At 34.8% G+C, this 17,376-nt stretch overlaps 1 protein-coding gene across 5 annotated transcripts in view; it reads right to left on the reverse strand.

Annotated features, from left to right (window-relative positions):
• VPS8 (VPS8 subunit of CORVET complex) overlaps positions 1-17,376 on the reverse strand; it is a 262,885-nt gene that overhangs the window by 198,726 nt on the left and 46,783 nt on the right. For all 5 annotated transcript variants that reach the window (XR_013757268.1, XM_079100598.1, XM_079100596.1 and 2 more), the window contains 6 exons: positions 16,039-16,209; positions 9,437-9,511; positions 8,664-8,699; positions 7,661-7,751; positions 7,351-7,397; positions 6,538-6,627 (listed from right to left, as the gene is read on the reverse strand). Coding sequence is in view for 4 of the 5 variants with exons in the window: in XM_079100598.1 (XP_078956724.1) it covers positions 6,538-6,627; positions 7,351-7,397; positions 7,661-7,751; positions 8,664-8,699; positions 9,437-9,511; positions 16,039-16,209 (510 nt within the window). In the remaining variant the exon portion in view is untranslated. The remainder of the gene's footprint in view (positions 1-6,537; positions 6,628-7,350; positions 7,398-7,660; positions 7,752-8,663; positions 8,700-9,436; positions 9,512-16,038; positions 16,210-17,376) is intronic.

Here is a 17,376-nt window from a genome sequence, read left to right on the forward strand (position 1 = left end):
TACCATTGATCTACCTGTCTATTTTGGTGCCAATACCATGCCATTTTTGTTACTATTGCTTTGTAGTATAGTTGAAGTTCTGGTATTGCGATACCCCCCCCCCCCCCGTTTCATTCTTCCTGCTAAAGATTGCTTTAGTTATTCTGGGTCTCTTATTCTTCCAGATGAATTTCATGAATGCTTGCTCTATTTCTGTAAGGTACAACACTGAGATTTTAATTGGAATTGCATTGAATCTGTATAGCACTTTTGGTAGTATGGCCATTTTGACAATATTAATTCTGCCTATGCAGGAACATGGGAGATCTTTCCATCTTCTAAGGTCTTCCTCAATTTCTTTCTTCAATGTTTTGTAGTTTTCATTGTAGAGATCTTTTACCTCTTTGGTTAGATTGATGCCCAAGTTTTTTTTTTTTTTTTTTTTTTTTTTTGAGGCTATTGCAAATGGAGTTGTTTTCCTCAAGAAAAAGTATTTTTAACTAATATCTTCAAATGATTTTGAAGCAAATGGTACCTGAAAATCTTAAGAAACACTGATAGAAAAACAAAAGAGCCTTGTGAAGAATACAAACCCTTACTGGTTAAGGAGAAGAGAAGGGAGAATAACAAAAAAAGTCAATAAGACCAGAAAGATAGGGAAAAAACTGAAAAGTACAATACCAGAGAAGCCAAAGGGATAGACTATTTTGAGAAGTCATTAATGTGCTGAATACTGCTGAGGACCAAAGAGATGAGGAATAAAAAGATCTACAAAATTTATAGACATGGTGTAGGTTAGAGAATGAGAGGGAGGTGGGGAAATGGAGACAACTCTGGCTCTGTAAAGAATGTGCAAATAAGAGCCATAAGGATCTGGGGATGGTATGAGGCAAGGAAGATTTGTTTGTTGTTTGACTTTGTTTAAGGAGGAAAATACCTAGACACACACGAATGCAGATGCAGTAAAACCACAAGAATAGGTGAATCTCAAGATGTATGGGACAGAGAACATATTAATTCTTTTTATTCTACCTATTATTATACAAATAAAATAGGATCATAGTTTCAATTTTTTTCTTAAACAAAAGCCAAAAATACTATAAAATCCCAAAACTATTTTCTATAACTAAGACAGGACAAAATACTGATTGATCTTTGGAGGAAGGCAGAAGTACTGCACAGCATTATCTATTCTGTGATACATGAGGCTTCTCACCAAAGACAAAGATGAAATTGAGGGAGCAGGCGGGAGTGCCATCTGCTGGTAAAATACCAATTCTTCAGTAATCTAATGAACAGTTCCTAGGAATTTCAACTGGATTAGACATTATCTGTCTGCAACAACAGTTTCTTGACACTGACCCAGCATCTCAGACCTTCTCACTCAGTAAAGGACATCTTTTAAAAACACTCCTGGTCATTTGGCAGTCCTCCCTTTATTGAAACACACTTGAAAAAGGAGAAGCATAAGCCCAAGAGTTGTTACATCAGCAGCAGGTCATTTTAAATGAAATGTGCCCTCTCCTAATTTCGACCCACCCTTACCAGACTTCCCCCCTGCAATCATACAGTGAATTCCATAAAGTTGCCCTCCATCACCTTTATGCAGGCATGTTACTTTCACCTCAGATTAAATGACTCCATTGTGTTTTATCTGCTTTTAAAACCTTCCACTATCCCAGCTGTGGAACATAGCTGAGTTTGCCAACAGCTCATGAAATACCTGAGAGGTTTCATTTCCAAAAGGGAGCCTAGTAGTGCTCCTATTCCTTCATGTGAGCCTGAACACACTATTGGCTCATAATAAGTTGGTGGTCAATTAAGATCCTATCCTCTAATACTCACAATTTAATTGTTCATTCTAATGCAAGTCTTGAAACTTGTTAAGTTTCATTCCATAATGATTCTGATTTCATTTTCTTGTTGAGGTCATTTTGGACCTTGATTCTTGGTGTTATCTAAATTCGACAGGCCAGTTGCTAAATCTTCAACCAAATCGATGATTAAACTTGGGTATGAAAGAGCACTAAGATGTAATTAACACTAAGCCACCAAAGAATAGTCTTTGACTAAGGATGTTTATCTAGTTGCAAATCTATTTAGTATTTACTAATCTATTTTCTAATCTATTTCAGTCATGTGGATAATGGAAAAATCAGACAAATCCTTTAATGAAATCAAGATGTTATGTCATGGGCATCTCATGAATATACTATCCTCTTATTCTTTTCAAAGAGGCAATTATATGATCTTAATATGGTTGTTTTGAAGTGAACTAATCAAAAACGTTCACAAACCACATTGGGGTTATTAGCAAACTGTTTTCTAAATCCACTCTTCTTTTAAAAAAATACTTTGAGTCAAATAAAATAACTATTCTATGGTTATTTTATGAGTAAATGTTTGTGATTAAACAGTAAAAACAACAGATTTGCAGCTAATTGTGCACACATTTCATTCAACATAACAGCTAAAGATCATTTCCAGAAGAAACTGTCCTCTTGAATGAAATAAATTGTGTCTACCCTGCCTAGGTATCCACCAAATCAAGTGTCCTATCTGAAAACTTGTCCAAAGTTATTTACAAATTACTAAGGTGACTCAAACTGTTCCAATAGTACCTGGGGTTATAATTCCACCAGGTCTTAAAATGTAAGCAAGCATAATGCAATCACACACATCACATACACTAGACTTCAACTTTAAAATACACTTATTTGGACTTTCCCACTTTAAAATCATTCTTTGGGCTTACAAAAAAGAGGTAAAATAAGAAATTGTTGTTCTATGGTACAATGTAGCGCTCCAGATGAGGACCTCAAAGCCCAAATCCCAGTTCTGTCATTTATTATCTAGTGATCTGGACCAAATTATTTGACTTCTGTGCCTCAATGTCATTTCTAAGTGTGAGTAATAATGGTACCTATCTTATAGAGTTATGATTAGAATTAAATGAGTTAATATGTATCAAGGATGTTTTGGTTTGGATATGGTTTCAGCGTGTCCCCCAAAGGTTTGTGCACTGCAAGCCCGGCCCCAGCGTGGCAATGTTTAGTGGTGGTGGAACCTTTAAGAGGTGAGGTCTGGTGGAAGATGAACAGGTCTTTAAGAGAGATTAATGTTGTACTCCCAAGAGCCCATGTAAACAGGTTGTTATAAGTGAGCATGTCATCTCCCCTGAATCTCTCTTCCACATGCACTGCTTGCCAGTCTTTCACATATTCTCACCATTGTAATGCCATCTACCACAAGGCCCTCATCAAAGCCAAGCAGAAGCCAGCACCACACTCTTGTATCTTCAGAACTGCAAGTTAAACAAACCTCTTTTCTTTATAAAGTTACCAGTCTAAGGTGTGTTGTTACAGCAACACATAACAGGCCAAAACAAAGGGCATGTAATAGTGAGTATTAGATGTTTAGAAAACAGAAAATTTAGCTATTTGCTGAAATTATTCTGGGTTTTTTTTGTTTGTTTGATTTGGGTGTTTTTTTGTTTTGTTTTGCTACTGGAGATTTAACCCAGGGAGCTTTACCACTGAGCTATATCCCCAGTTCTTTTTTTGAAACAGGGTCTAAGTTGCTTAGACCTGCACTAAGTTGCTAGGGCTGGACTTAAACTTGGGCTCCTCCTACCTCAGTCTCCCCAATCGCTGAGATTACAAATGTGTGCCACCACACCCAGCCTGGAATTATCATTCTTCATCATCTGTTAATATTGCCCTTTCTCACCCATTTTTTCCTTGTGCTTATTCTGAAAATATTAGTATGATACAATGATTAGTTAAGAGCTGGGCTTTAAAGTCAGATTGAGCCCTGGTTCCACTATTTAACAACAGCAATATTACCTTGGAAAGTAACCTAACCTCTAAGTTTCTTCATCTATAAAATGGGGATAAAAACAATATCTGTATCATTGAATAGATGTACAAAGTAAATTAAAATAAATGTTACTTTGCATAATACCTGGTACGTGCCCAGTAAATCGTTACTAAAATTTTCTTTCTTTATTTTTATCCCTTGGTATTTTGGTAGGCACAATCTGGACTAGGCCACTCTCTTTCAGATAATCTTACAGGTTTATGATTCTTTTGGCATGTATCTTTAGTTATATACCTGTCTCCATATTTGTGGATAGTCTGTGATTTGCAGACAGATCCTTCTTGTAATATTCCTCCTCCTTTCTTTCCTCCTTGAATTGTTCATGTTACATCAAAACTTTAGAATTTTTTCAAAATTTCTTTTTTGTAGTTGTAATATGGACAGAATGCCTTTGTTTTATTTGTTTATTTCTATGTGGTGCCAAAGAGCAAACCCAGTGCCTCCTCACACATGCTAGGAAGTGCTCTGCCACTGAGCTATAGCCTCAGTCCAAAATTTTAGAGTTTTTTGTTATGTGTGAACCATTCTATTTTGTAGCCTGTAGTCATGAGATTAGGCCCATATTTTTTTCTGAAATATACACTTTCTAAAACACAGAATTCATGCTCAGTAAATTTTTCATTGTTATTATAAGGTAATTTTTCTCTCAAGAATCTATTCCTTCTCCTTGCCAATCACTTTAAAAATTAAATCCAGAATAATGGTTCTCTCAACTGCTTCCTTTACCTTTTATGGGACCAATTCATTGATTGATAAGTCAAAAAATTATCAAAATCAGATACTATTACTTAGAATGAGACTTCTAACATATCTAGATGATTACAGAATGCATTACTACTACAATCTGTTTCTCTCTGAGATTTGCTTGTTTGTTTTTGATTTGGGGCTCTTTCCCCACTTGATGGTGCTGGGGATCAAACCCAGGACCTCACATATGCGGGCAAGTACTATATCACTAGCCACACCTTCAGCCCTCTCTGTAAGTTTTATAAACCTGTATTAGAAACCATCATCTACAGTCCCTGTCATGCTGAGATTCTTTAATTTTTACAATGGAACATTACTTTGTTCCTTTCTTTTTTTAGAAAGAGCCTCTCTGCTATGTTTTTCTCCAACATGCTGGTTTCTACACTTTTTTCTCTGTCTCTCCTCTCTCTCACTCACTGTTAATACCGCCTAGCTTTCCTTATTGGATATTTCTTTTCAACAAAACATTTTCCAATGGCCAGAATTCTTTCATGAATACTGTCCCAGCACTTCTTGGTGATAGGTATATTCTTGTTAAATATTAAATTTTTTATCCTTATTGCATCGGCATTTAAAAACATTTACATGTACAAGGTATTGTTCCAAATCTGTTCCCTTTATTTCTACCATATAATTCCTCCCTGCGTTATTTATTTTGATAATTTTATCTGGGCTTATTTCTCCTTTTCTACTGATAAATTTAATAAGCCCAGACACTCATTACTGAAAGTTACTCTACCCGGAGCTCACTAGTATGGCACTAAACTGTACAGTTCAAGGAACCAAATGCTCCTCTGATACCATCCAACTCCTAACTGCCATATCTATTCTTGTGTTCTGAAAGCACTAAATGAAGATATAAAAAGACAAAAGCATGCCCACTCCACAGAACTTCAAAATCCCTGAATTCCTTCTAAATATTTCCATGAATATATAAGAAAAAATATTTTGACTGAACTGCAAATATTAAGACTACAAGGACTGTGAATATTTACCTACTACTACCCAGTGCCTCATACATATTAGACCAGAGGATACATGTTAGCTTACAGACCAAATTTTGCTCACTGTTTCTGTAGAGTTCATAGTCAAAAAATGATTTTTACATTTTTAAAAGGTTATTTTAAAAAAGGGAGGAGATGGGGTGTAGTTCAGCAATAGGGCATATACTTAGCATATGGAAGGTTCTAAGTTAAATCTCCAGCACCAAAGAAACAGAAACAAAAGAAAGAAGAATATGTGATAGAGACCATTTGTGACTCTCATCTGGCTTTTCTTAGAAAATATGCTGTCCCCATACTTGTTAAAAGTGAAAGTGGGGAAGAGGAGGAACTATAGGTGATGGGGGAAGAAAAACAGATTTGCAACAAAAACAACTGGAAATCACAGCAAATACGAAAACTCACACAATAAAATATACTTATTTTTAAATTGTTCCTTGACTTTCATTTTCATTAAGTTCCAAAATAAACAAAAAGTCTTTTCATTAGCATATTTTATAGATTTTTCTATTTGTAACTGATCTATTTTTGAGTCACAGGTACTCCTGGAAAAACTAAATTTAAACCTTAGGAGAATTCTTTCTCTGACAAGCCTAGTTAGCAAAAGTTAGTCATCAGCAAGATGTTACCCACTGTAAGGTGTCAATTTACAGGTGTGTCCCCTCATACATACATCCTTCCCTTCCACACAGCACCAAGTAGCTAAGCAGTAAGCAACACTCCACGACATGTTACTCATCTGTTCCAATTTGACTACATACCTAATTCTTCAAAATTCAATCATGTAGAATGTCTCACAGTCCTTAAATACAACTTTGAATACTAAAAAATGTTTAACCCAAACACAAAAGTCATGTTCTCAAGTAATATAAAAAAACAGCATTCAACCTATTCATTGCACTGTCTACTGGAAGCACATGCAAAAGTGTACCTGAAAGTGCTGCTCCATCACTTGGATTTTACCCTGGTCTGGGCACTTTTTGAGAGCTCGATCTGCATAGTGAAACAGGATTTCTACCATCTGTAAAGAAAAGAGCCTGACATAGAAATCAAAATATACCTCCAAAGTTTTTCAACACTTAATATATGTAAAAGTTTCCTCCTAAATAATATAGAATCAGGCTTTGTTATTATATAAAATACATTTAGAATACTTCGTGGCTTTATTTCCTGAACTGTTTTTAATCCTAGCATAATTTCTTTCAGCATTAGTACTAGCATTCAGCTAGTACTCATTTCCCAATCTCCTCTAAGAAACAGTTCCATGTTCTAGACCTCAATACTATCTATACTGCTCAAGAAATGAAAAAAATTGAAGCTAAGTTCTTCAGTAATCCTCTGCTGCCAAGTTTTTCTCTAAAAAGCATGAATGAGAAATCATTCATGAATCCAGATCCTAGGGCTTTCCCCTTCCTTTCTACTGTCTTAGTACTATTTTATTATTTTCATAAGAGAGAGAAGAGGGGGTGCATGATAAGAAAACTTTGAAAAGCATTAAAGGGCTGGGGATATAGCTCAGTTGGGAGAGTGCTTGCCTTGCAAGTACAAGGCCCTGGGTTCAATCCCCAGCACCGCAAAAAAAAAAAAAAAGGCATTAAGGATGACACTACAGAATTATAACTTGACATGTTTCTTATATACTTCCTTCATGACATTAGCCCATTACCTAATCACATCTAAAATATTAGCAAATATGAAGCAAATCTGTACAGCACCCTAGTGAAGACTCCATTAAAGTACTCACCCGATCTGCAACCACAGCCTTTCGTTTACTGGCGTCCCCTGATAATCCTGCAGAGAAAAAAAATTCAACATAAAACAAAAGTCAGTACATGTCTTCAGGAATGATCCTGTGTTCTGGTAGTCTCTTCACAACAGATACAATTATAACAAGTCTTAGTCTCAAAATTTTGGATAATAGGAACATCTCACATCTATTGGACCAGACAGCATATCAAGGAACATCCCTCTTCTGTTTTCACAGTAAATTTTTCTTATGAAACAATTTCAAGAAGTGACATATCAATTTCCAAACCCTCCATTTATTTACTCACCCACTACTGCTTTTGCTTTTCCTTCATGGAAAGACCATGCAAGAGCCAAGGCTTCTGTAAGACAGTCTTGTTTCAGGAGATGATCCACTCTCTAAAATGAATAAATAAGAGAAGCTAGATCCTTTTGTCTGACCAACCGCCAAATTCCTATTTTACCTGCTATCTTTCCAAAATTTGCTGCTTGGGGGCTAAAATTATTTCAATAACACTGAAACATTTATTTCAATATTGTACTTTCTTTCTCTGCAGGATCATCTGGGGATACCAGTTGATGCTTTATTTCTGAGAAACATAATTTCTTAAGGCACTGAGTAGTACTATGTGTATACAGACTAGTATGGACAGCCACAGGGCCTAAATATGAAAAGGGGAAAACAGCAGGAAGTCACTGTAGCAGAAATGGAGAGTTGTTTAACGCAACATCTATTCACTCTCACCTCCTTAGTAACAAATCCCAAGTATATTTGAATGCACCAGCTAAAGGAAATTTCTAAGACTCCTTTGTAGCTACTTGTGGCAATGTAATTAAACTCTCATCAATGATAAGTGGAGTGTCTTCTTATTTCCATGATGTTTCCTTAAAAGATAGTCAGTCTTTATTTTCTCTTTCTTCCTTCCAAGAACATAGACTTAAGAGCTGAAGCTCTAGCAACCATACTGGACTATAAAATGACCTTCAGTCTAGAATTCACATACAAAGATGATAGAACAGGGCAGCATACTTAAGAACATGGAGGACTCATACTAGCCATGGACTGCCTATCTCAGATTGATCTTATGTAAGATAGAAACCTTGTGTATGCCACTATTATTGTGAAATTCCTGATTCCTGTAGTCAAATCTAATTCTAATTCATACAGTAAGTTTTAGCACATCATGTACCTAACAGTTATAATAGTTTTTATGTATACTTCTGAAATTAAAAATCGCCAATCCAAATCCTCTTCAGCAGAGTCAAAACAAATTGTTAATATGTTCTAACATAAAATTACTCTGAACTCACCTCTCTCCAGCTCCTCAACATCATCACATAAACAGACTAGAAAATTAAAGAGAAGGAAATTAAAATAATTATCTTAACAGACTTGTTTAGGAGACACAACTGTTCTAGTCATCTCATTTTAGATCTCTTTAAAGTAAAAACATTTCACACCAGTTAGAAGTATCTCTTAGAATTTATTAAAGGGTCTTCAAATGCCCACATTAAAGAGCAAATTAAATATTTAAAGGTCAATAAGACTATAGTCCAAGGAGTTAACCTCTTGGACAATGAATAAGGAAAGTTCAAGCTTACCCTGCCCCATATTGACTTGGCAATATTTTGGTTGAATTTTAAAAATGAAGAAATATTTCTCTGTTTTAAGTTGAAAAATAAATAAATAAAAGCCCAGGAGCAGATTGATACACAGAAATTTTCTATTCCCATGATTCTCTTCCAAGTTAAATGCCTCAATGCATTTTAACGTATCCTAAGCTGATCTAAGCTCAAGATCATCTTAATTATACACACAATATACATGATTTCATGTAACTGGTCATTAAAACAAACAGTAAGGGAGGTTATGAAAGTATATCCCAGAATCAAGATAATAAGCAGCCTATTAGCACCTAAACAAGAGTAAAAATGAGTCTAAAAAGTGGAGGAAAGAAATTAAATATCTTGACTACCTGATCAGTATTCACTTTGCAATACACTACCCTCTTTGAGCAGGAACCTCCTTCTGCCCCAACTATCCTGATACAGACAAATACCAAATCAAGAGTGAAAGAGCTTACTTTTGTCCCCAGATAAAAGATCTGACCACCATAACTACTGATGGATTGATAACAAGCCTTCTCTCCAACCAAAGCCTATTAAAAAAAAAAAAAAAAATGAACAAGGTAAAAATTACATGCATTGTAAGTTTCATCAATCAAGAATGTCAACTACTGATACATTTTAGGTCAACAGTCTCATCATAAGCCAGTGGGAAAAAAATGTCAATCTATTGCCAGTCTGACAGTAGAAGTGACATAGAAAAGACGAAGTTCAAGAAATAATTCTCTGCTTACATAAACAGCCTGTTTATTTTTCAGAATAATGAGAAAGGGAGAAAACCTGTCAACCTATAAACATAAACTGTTAAACCCTGCGTGATTTTTGGGTGGTACGTAGTCACTACTTGCAGAAAGGAATGGGGGTGACTAAAAATGGTACCTCCAAGTTCTTTGAAATACATATCATATAAAACACAAGAATGTTGGGACTAATGACACGTTAACTAACTCAGGCTGACTCCTTACTCCCTGGCAAGTGAGCAAAATCAAGGCTCAAAAGCGGTTTCAAAGGTTAATGACGATAAACCGGGCCACTGTTAGGGATTGGTTAACAACAGTTCCGCAAAAGTGATCAGCTCGAGCTTGCCATATAGTCCTATGGGACTCTCACCTGCGTGAATCCTCCGTGCCTTGCTGACCTTTAAGCTGATTGGTTCCCGCCTAGCCCCCACCCTACATAAAAGCTGTGTGATTTCCTCAATAAACCAGCTCCTGCTGTGACGGGTCTCCCTGACACATCTGATTGTCCTCCGCCCAGAGGGCTGGGCATAGGCAGTCAGTGGGCCCTACCTATCCCGGTCTGACCTTGTTGGGGAGTGTCCCCTTCCCTTGTCGCTGGTCGAGAAGAGCAAGGGGGCTTAAGACCCCGACACAAGAAAAACAGGGAGACAAAACAGCATAGTATATGGGAGTCAGCACAGTCAAGCAAAATAGAAAAGAAGTTCATTGATATATCTGAGTCACAAATTTTGGCTCTGCCACTTACTGGGTATGACATTAAACAAATTTCAAAACTCTGGCATTGTTTTCCAATCTCTGAAAAACCTTGCATGTTTTTGTGAGGCTTAAATATGTTAATATTCATAAGTGTGCCAAAATATATGTGGCCAATAGCTGATAACTATGATGTTTCTAACTTTTTATTTTGGGAACTTAAAATGTATATAGAAGTAGAAAGAATAACAATCTCTGATTGCACCCATCAATCAGCTTCATCATGGTCAACTCATCACCAAACTCGTCTCAGCCATTTTTCCACCACTGCACCGTAGTATAATGCTGAAGTGAATTTCACATTCTGAATATCTCATTTATAAAAATTCAGTTACGTATTTTAAAAAATGAGTCCTTTTAACATAATCACAATTACATTAACATACTTAAAAAGGAATAATTATTCCTCAATATCAAATATCCAGTGAGTGTTTGGATTTCAAATTGTCTAGTACATGTCAAATGTTGAGATTATTTTTTTGTTTTTGTATATTTTATCTGTCTGAATCAAGATCCAAAGTTCATATAATAGAGCTAATTCATGTGTTTCTTTAAGTCTCTTTTAATCGTAGGTTCTGCCTTCATTTTCTCAAATCCTTATTTCCCTTCAAGTGTTTTTTGTTGTTGTTTTATTTTCTTCTTTACTGAAAAAGCTAGAACTTTTATTCTATAGTTTTCTACTGCTTGGATTTTGCTAGCTGCATTCCCATGGAACTGTTTAACACCTTCCTCTGTCTTCTGTATTTTCCATAGAAAAGGCTTACTCAGATTCATGATTTCAGTTCGTTTTTTTTTTTTTTTTTTCAGTATTATTATTAAAGTATTAAGTATAATGTTAACGCTGCAGAATTTTTGTAGTTTCCCTTGATTATGAGGTGGAAGAAATCCCCCGCCCTTTTTTCCTTTTGTTTCCCAGGGTGCTTTACCACTGAGCTACATCTCCAGCCCTTTATATTTTTTATTTTGAGAACAGTGTCTCAATAAATTGTGGATAGTCTCACTACATTGCTAAGGTTGACCTTGAATCTGAACATGAGAATGTTTGTCTACAAGTCTTCTTTATTATGTCTTTGGTTTTATCAGAATTAACCTAGCCTCATAAAATGAGTTAAGTACATCCTTCTCCACTTTCTGAAGACTTCTGTGTAGAACTGGTATTATTCCTTTCTTAAATGTTCAATTAGATTTTACCAGTGAAGTAACATGAGCCTTAAGTTTCTTTGTAGGAAGATTTGTAATTGTAAAATTAAGCCAGGAATAGCAAACACCTATAAACTCAGTTACTTGGGAAGCACAGGCTAAAGAATTGCGAGTTCTAGACCAACCTGGGCAAATTAGCAAGATCCTATCTCAAAATACAAAAAGGGTGGGAGTGTAGCTCAGTGTTTGCCTAGGATGTACAAGGCCTGTGTTCAATCCCCAGTACCACCTCTACAAAAAAAAAAAAAAATTCAAAATTAATTTCTTTTAGATGTATGGCACTTAGATTTTCTATTTATTTTTTAGTCAGCTTTGCCCATTTCTGTCTTTTAAGGAATTTTTTCATTTCAGATAAAGTTGTTGCATTTACTGGCATAAAGTTGTGCATATTTCCCTCTTAATATTTATAGAATCTATAGTGATATCACCTCTCTCCTAAAACTGACTGATGTATCTGGTTCTTTTTTCTTGATTAATCTCACTTAAGATTTTTCAATTTTATTCATCTTTCAAAGAAATAGGTTGATTTGATTTTCTCTATTGCTTATCCTTTTTTTATTTAGTTGATTTGTGCTCATCTTTATTATTTCTTCCTTCAATCTATTTTGCTCTTCTTTTTTTATTTCCTTAATTAAGGTAGAAACTTAAATCACTGATCTGATATCTTTCTTCTCTCTTAATATAAGTACTCAATACTATAATTTACTTTCTCAAACTGATTTAAGACTGGGGAAGTAGCTCAGTGATAGAACAATTGCCTAGCATACATGAGGCCCTAGGCCGGACCCCCAAAACTGCCAAAAATAAAAATAAAATAAAACTCAATTTAATTGTAAACCAAAAATTTTAATGTTATATTTTCATTTTCATTCAGTTAAAAATGTTTTCTATTTTTCTTTGTGATATTCTTTAACTACCAAATATGAGGGTTTTCTCCAGATTTACCCTGATGATACTATCTTTTCTGGTTTGTGAAACTTGTTTTATGGCATACCACATAACCTATTCAAGTGCTATGTGCACTTGAAAAAAATTCGCAGCTGGGTTGGGTATTCTATAAACGTCAGCTAGGTCAAGTCAAGAGTCATGTTTTTTTCTAGTTTTCTATACATGGTGATTTTCTGTCTACTTACTCTATAAATTTCTGAGAACAGTTTTTAAATTTCCAACTATAATTGTGGATTATCTATTTCTCCTTTGCGTTCCCTCAGTCTTTGTTTCATGTTTTGCAGTTCTGTTAAAGGGTGCTCAAACTTTCAAGACCATTATGACTTGTTAATTAAATTAAATCCATTATACAATGTGAAATTTCTCTTTACTAATGATGATATTTCTTGCTCTAAAATATATTAGTCTTAACAATGATTTTTAAGTAAATTTACAATTATTCAATCATCACCAAAATCCACTTTGAGGACTTTTTCATCATTTCACAAAAATCCTTATACTTATTTGAAGTCAATCCCTATTCTTAGCCCCAGTAATCACTAATGTATCTATGTCTGTCTCTTTAAATTTGCCTTTTCTGGACATTGTAGATAAGTAGAGGCAAACAATATGTGATTTTTCCATATGCCTTCTTTCACTTTAACATAGTATTTTTGAGGCTTATCCATGTGGGTGCTTTATCAGTTCATCCTTTTTAACTGTGGAAAGTATTCTATCATATGGCTGTGACACATTTTGTGTATCCATTTACCAGTTGGTAGACACTAAATTGTTTCCACTTTTGGGTTATCAAGAATAATGCTGCCATCTACAAGTTTCTCTGTATGTTTCCAGTTCTCTTTAGCATATACTCAGGATTGGAATTTTGGGTAAGACTGTAATTCTATGTTTAATTTTTTTAAGGAAACGCCAAACTATCTACCATAGCATTTGTATCATTTCACATGTCCACCAACAGTGCATGAGGATTCCAGTATCTCCACATCCTTGCCTTGTTGTCTGCTTTTTAAAAAATTATTATAGCCATCCTAGTAGATATGAAGTGATATCTCATTGTAGATTTGATTTGCATTTCCCTAACTACTAATAATGGCGAGCATTTTTACACATGCTTGTTCATTGTGTATCTTCTGTGGAGACTGATGCAGATTGGCAGATGGAAAATCTGCTCTCATACTCACTGTTCCTCTGCATTTAATGTCTTTTTTCCCTCTTGCCACTTTAAAATTTTTCTCTTTATCATTCATTTTGATCAACTTATATACAGTTTACTGTTCTTTTGTGTTTGGGTTTCACTGAGTTTCTTGAATGTGAATGTTTACAGTTTTAGAAAGTTTTTGACAATTATTTCTTCCCATTTTTTTTCTCTCTTCTCCTTTTAGTAAGTCCAACTACAATGTATTAGGCTATTTTGTGTTGTCTAATAGCTCACTAATACTTTTAAAAATATTTTTTCTCTCTGTATTTCATTTTGGATAATTTCCACTATTCTTTTCTTCAAGTTCACTAATCATTTATCCTGCAATGTCTAACTTGTCATTAATCCCTTTTAGTGCTTTTTTTTTTTTTCATTTTAAGTACTACAGTTTTCATCTCTACAAGTCAGATTTGCATCTTTTTTAAAGATAGTCTAGGTCTCTCACTTTTTGGACATACGGGACTATAGTTACAGTAACTGATATATCCTTGACTGCTAATTCTGATATTTATGTCGGGTCTGAGTTAGTTTTGACTGATTTTTGTCCTCATCATAGATTGTATTTTTCTTCCTCTTTTCTTGCCTAGTAATCTCTGACTGAAGGGCAGAAATTGTGAATTTTAACTTATTCGATTGTGGAGATTTCTGTATTACTGTTAATAGTCTTGTGCTTTGTTCTGGGGGATGGTTGTGTTACTTGGAAACAGTTTGATCCTTTCTGATCTTGCTTTCAAGACTTGTTAGTGGAGGGCATACAACATTTACTTTAGTCCTAATTCCCCACCACTGAGATAAGATGCCTCTGAGGACTCTAGTCAATGCTCTGTGAATGATGAAGTTCCACACTCTTGACTGGTGTAACAAGCACTGCACTCAGTCCTGATTGAGCACTAGATACAGTTCCTTCAAAACATTTCCAATGCTTTCCCCATCTTTGGGTAATTTCTTTATGTGTACTTACTGATCAGCAGTCTGCTAAATACTCAAGGTAAATTCTTTGGTAGGATTCTCCTCTCTAGCACACTATATTCAAACTCAACCCACCTTTATCTTCCTGCAGTTTCAGCTGTTTCCTCAACTCATGGAGTCCTCTAGCCTCCATATGATCTTCTCCTCCCTGAGACACAGTCCACAGACACTCAGGTTTGGAGGCTAGGACAATCACAGAGCTCACATCATGTGTGTCCTCTTTTGTCAGTCACTGCCGTGCTTTGAGAACTACAGTTTCTATTTTTACCCCAATTAGTGTTATTATTAGTATTACTTCTGATCATGTTAGAAAGGAGAGTAAATCCAATCCCCCATTAGTTCATCTTGGCTAAAAGTTCAAGTTTGAAGTGAAAAAATATTTTTAACAACTTCTCAAACACAAGAAAATACCTGCTTGGGGTAGCAATTATTACTATTTTAGTGAATTCTATTGCACTATCATTTCTTCCTCTGAATTTTCTGGGTTTTTAAATTGTGGGACTAGAACACCCATATATTTTATGCTCTGAAGTTATGAGAGAGATCTGAGCAATGCCTATATATCATGCAGCATTCATTAAATATGACCATCATTACTACTTCTTTGAAGAAATTACCCAGGAAAGTCTCACATCAGTCTAATTTTCATATTTAAAGATTAATGGTAGGAAACATGAGATCATGATTCAAAGTGAGTTAAAATAAACTACCTACATAAAATGCTTAAGGTCATTACTACAGTTTTCTATAACAGTAAAATTAATACTAAGATAGTACATTTTGTGTTTTTCTCCCCTATAAGTTCCTATACTTCATCTACCACCTATCCTAAAAGAATTTTCTTTCTCTCAAAGTTATCTGTGCTTTTCAATGCCTACCACTATCATTTCTAGTTAAGTCTTGTAAGTCACTTGTCCCTTAAATGTACTAGGAATATTATCGTCACCAAATTAAACTTCCTAAAATATTTTGACTTTATAAATTCAAATTAAGTCATGTGCAAGTACAAACTCTCAATTTCACTCTATTTTCAGCATGAAAGTTAAAAATTCTTCGATATTGAGTTAAATTAAGGACACATCTGGAGAAAACTAACAGGAATTATTGTTTTGGCTCATATCCCGATATTTACAAATACATCTACACCCACAGTGGCTTTTGAAGAAATACCTCATAACTTCCTGTTTCTTTAACAAAAACAACAAAACACCAAGTTTATCAAAGCAGCACTAAGATAAAGGATTATTCTTACCAAAGCCTGGCTGACATTTCCACCAGTGGCAAGTGACTTGAAATGGCTGCTGTTATAGACCAACTGAACTTCTGAGATCTCCACTGTTTCCAATTCCTCTTGTGTCTGCCGATCAACCACATGCAATTTCTCTGCACTGTCTAAGAGCACAACTGTACGTGAGTTTATCCACTGCAATTTAAGCACACAACAAAATAAAAGTGAGGTTCAGCCCACATCATAATTCAGGAGAAGAAAGGTTGGCCAATCAGCTAAATTATATCCAGGACTTTTTCTATTTAATAACTTGAAACATAGCAATACAATCATGGCAGGAACTCTTCAGTGGCAGTCCAGAGAAAAATAGTACTGAATTTTCACAGTGTTAAAATGACACTTTAATAGTGTAAGAGATGACTGACTAAGGTCTGTAATAGATTACAGAATATATGGGATTTTATAAGATTTGTTTAAAGGGCACTGGCACAGTTGACTTCAGTACAGTGACAAACTTTATATTTCTGCTTTTTATATTAACGAAACAAAATGGAAAATTAAACCTCATAAACCTACCTAGTCAGAGGAAGACTGTTAGCACTGAAGCAATACGTATTTTAAAACAAGCTATTTGAAACATGATTCCTTCCAAAAGTCCCTAAAATTTATGGGAAAGTTGTCTTTCTATTGTTTTTTATCTTCTGAATTGTCTTTAATAAGCACCATTATAATTTTAAAAACACTAAATTAATAATTTTTAAAAATCTTAATACCATTTTGATAATTTCTTGACTTATGTGTAAAATAAATTTTTAAAAAATTAGAAAATTCAATCCTTTTCTAAGAAATAAATGAAATCTTAAAATCTGCTCAGTTAGAATTCTCAAGAAGTGTTTCCTCTGTACTTCCGCTGATATTCATGCTGATATATTTGTATGACCTATTCCATGTTAGTAGATTATTTGCATAATGCCATATCGAAGATAACCAAATTGAAAATGGGTTTTCTTTTAGCAGATGCTAAAGTTATACTCTATCACTGTACAGTAGCCACCAAAAGGTCCCTCACCCCAATCTTTACCAGAAAGAGGTCATTTGATTAGCAAATCTTTTACAAAGAATTCTTAAATGGTATTCTTTTGATTAATTTGAAAAGCAAAGTATTGTCTAGGAAAGATACTTCTAACCTTATACAACCTTAAATCAGTGTTAGTTTTGAGGTACTTTAAAGGGTCACCTGGCTAAAAGAAAAACACAGACAGAATTAAGTTTAAAAATTATTCCTGCAATCAGCCTCCCAATTGTGTTGACACTGTTGTAAACAATCCTTTTAAAGGTCATTTATAAAACAATACAGTTAAT

Source organism: Sciurus vulgaris (genome assembly GCF_902686455.1).
Source record: "Sciurus vulgaris genome assembly, chromosome: 10".
Lineage (NCBI taxonomy): Eukaryota > Metazoa > Chordata > Mammalia > Rodentia > Sciuridae > Sciurus > Sciurus vulgaris.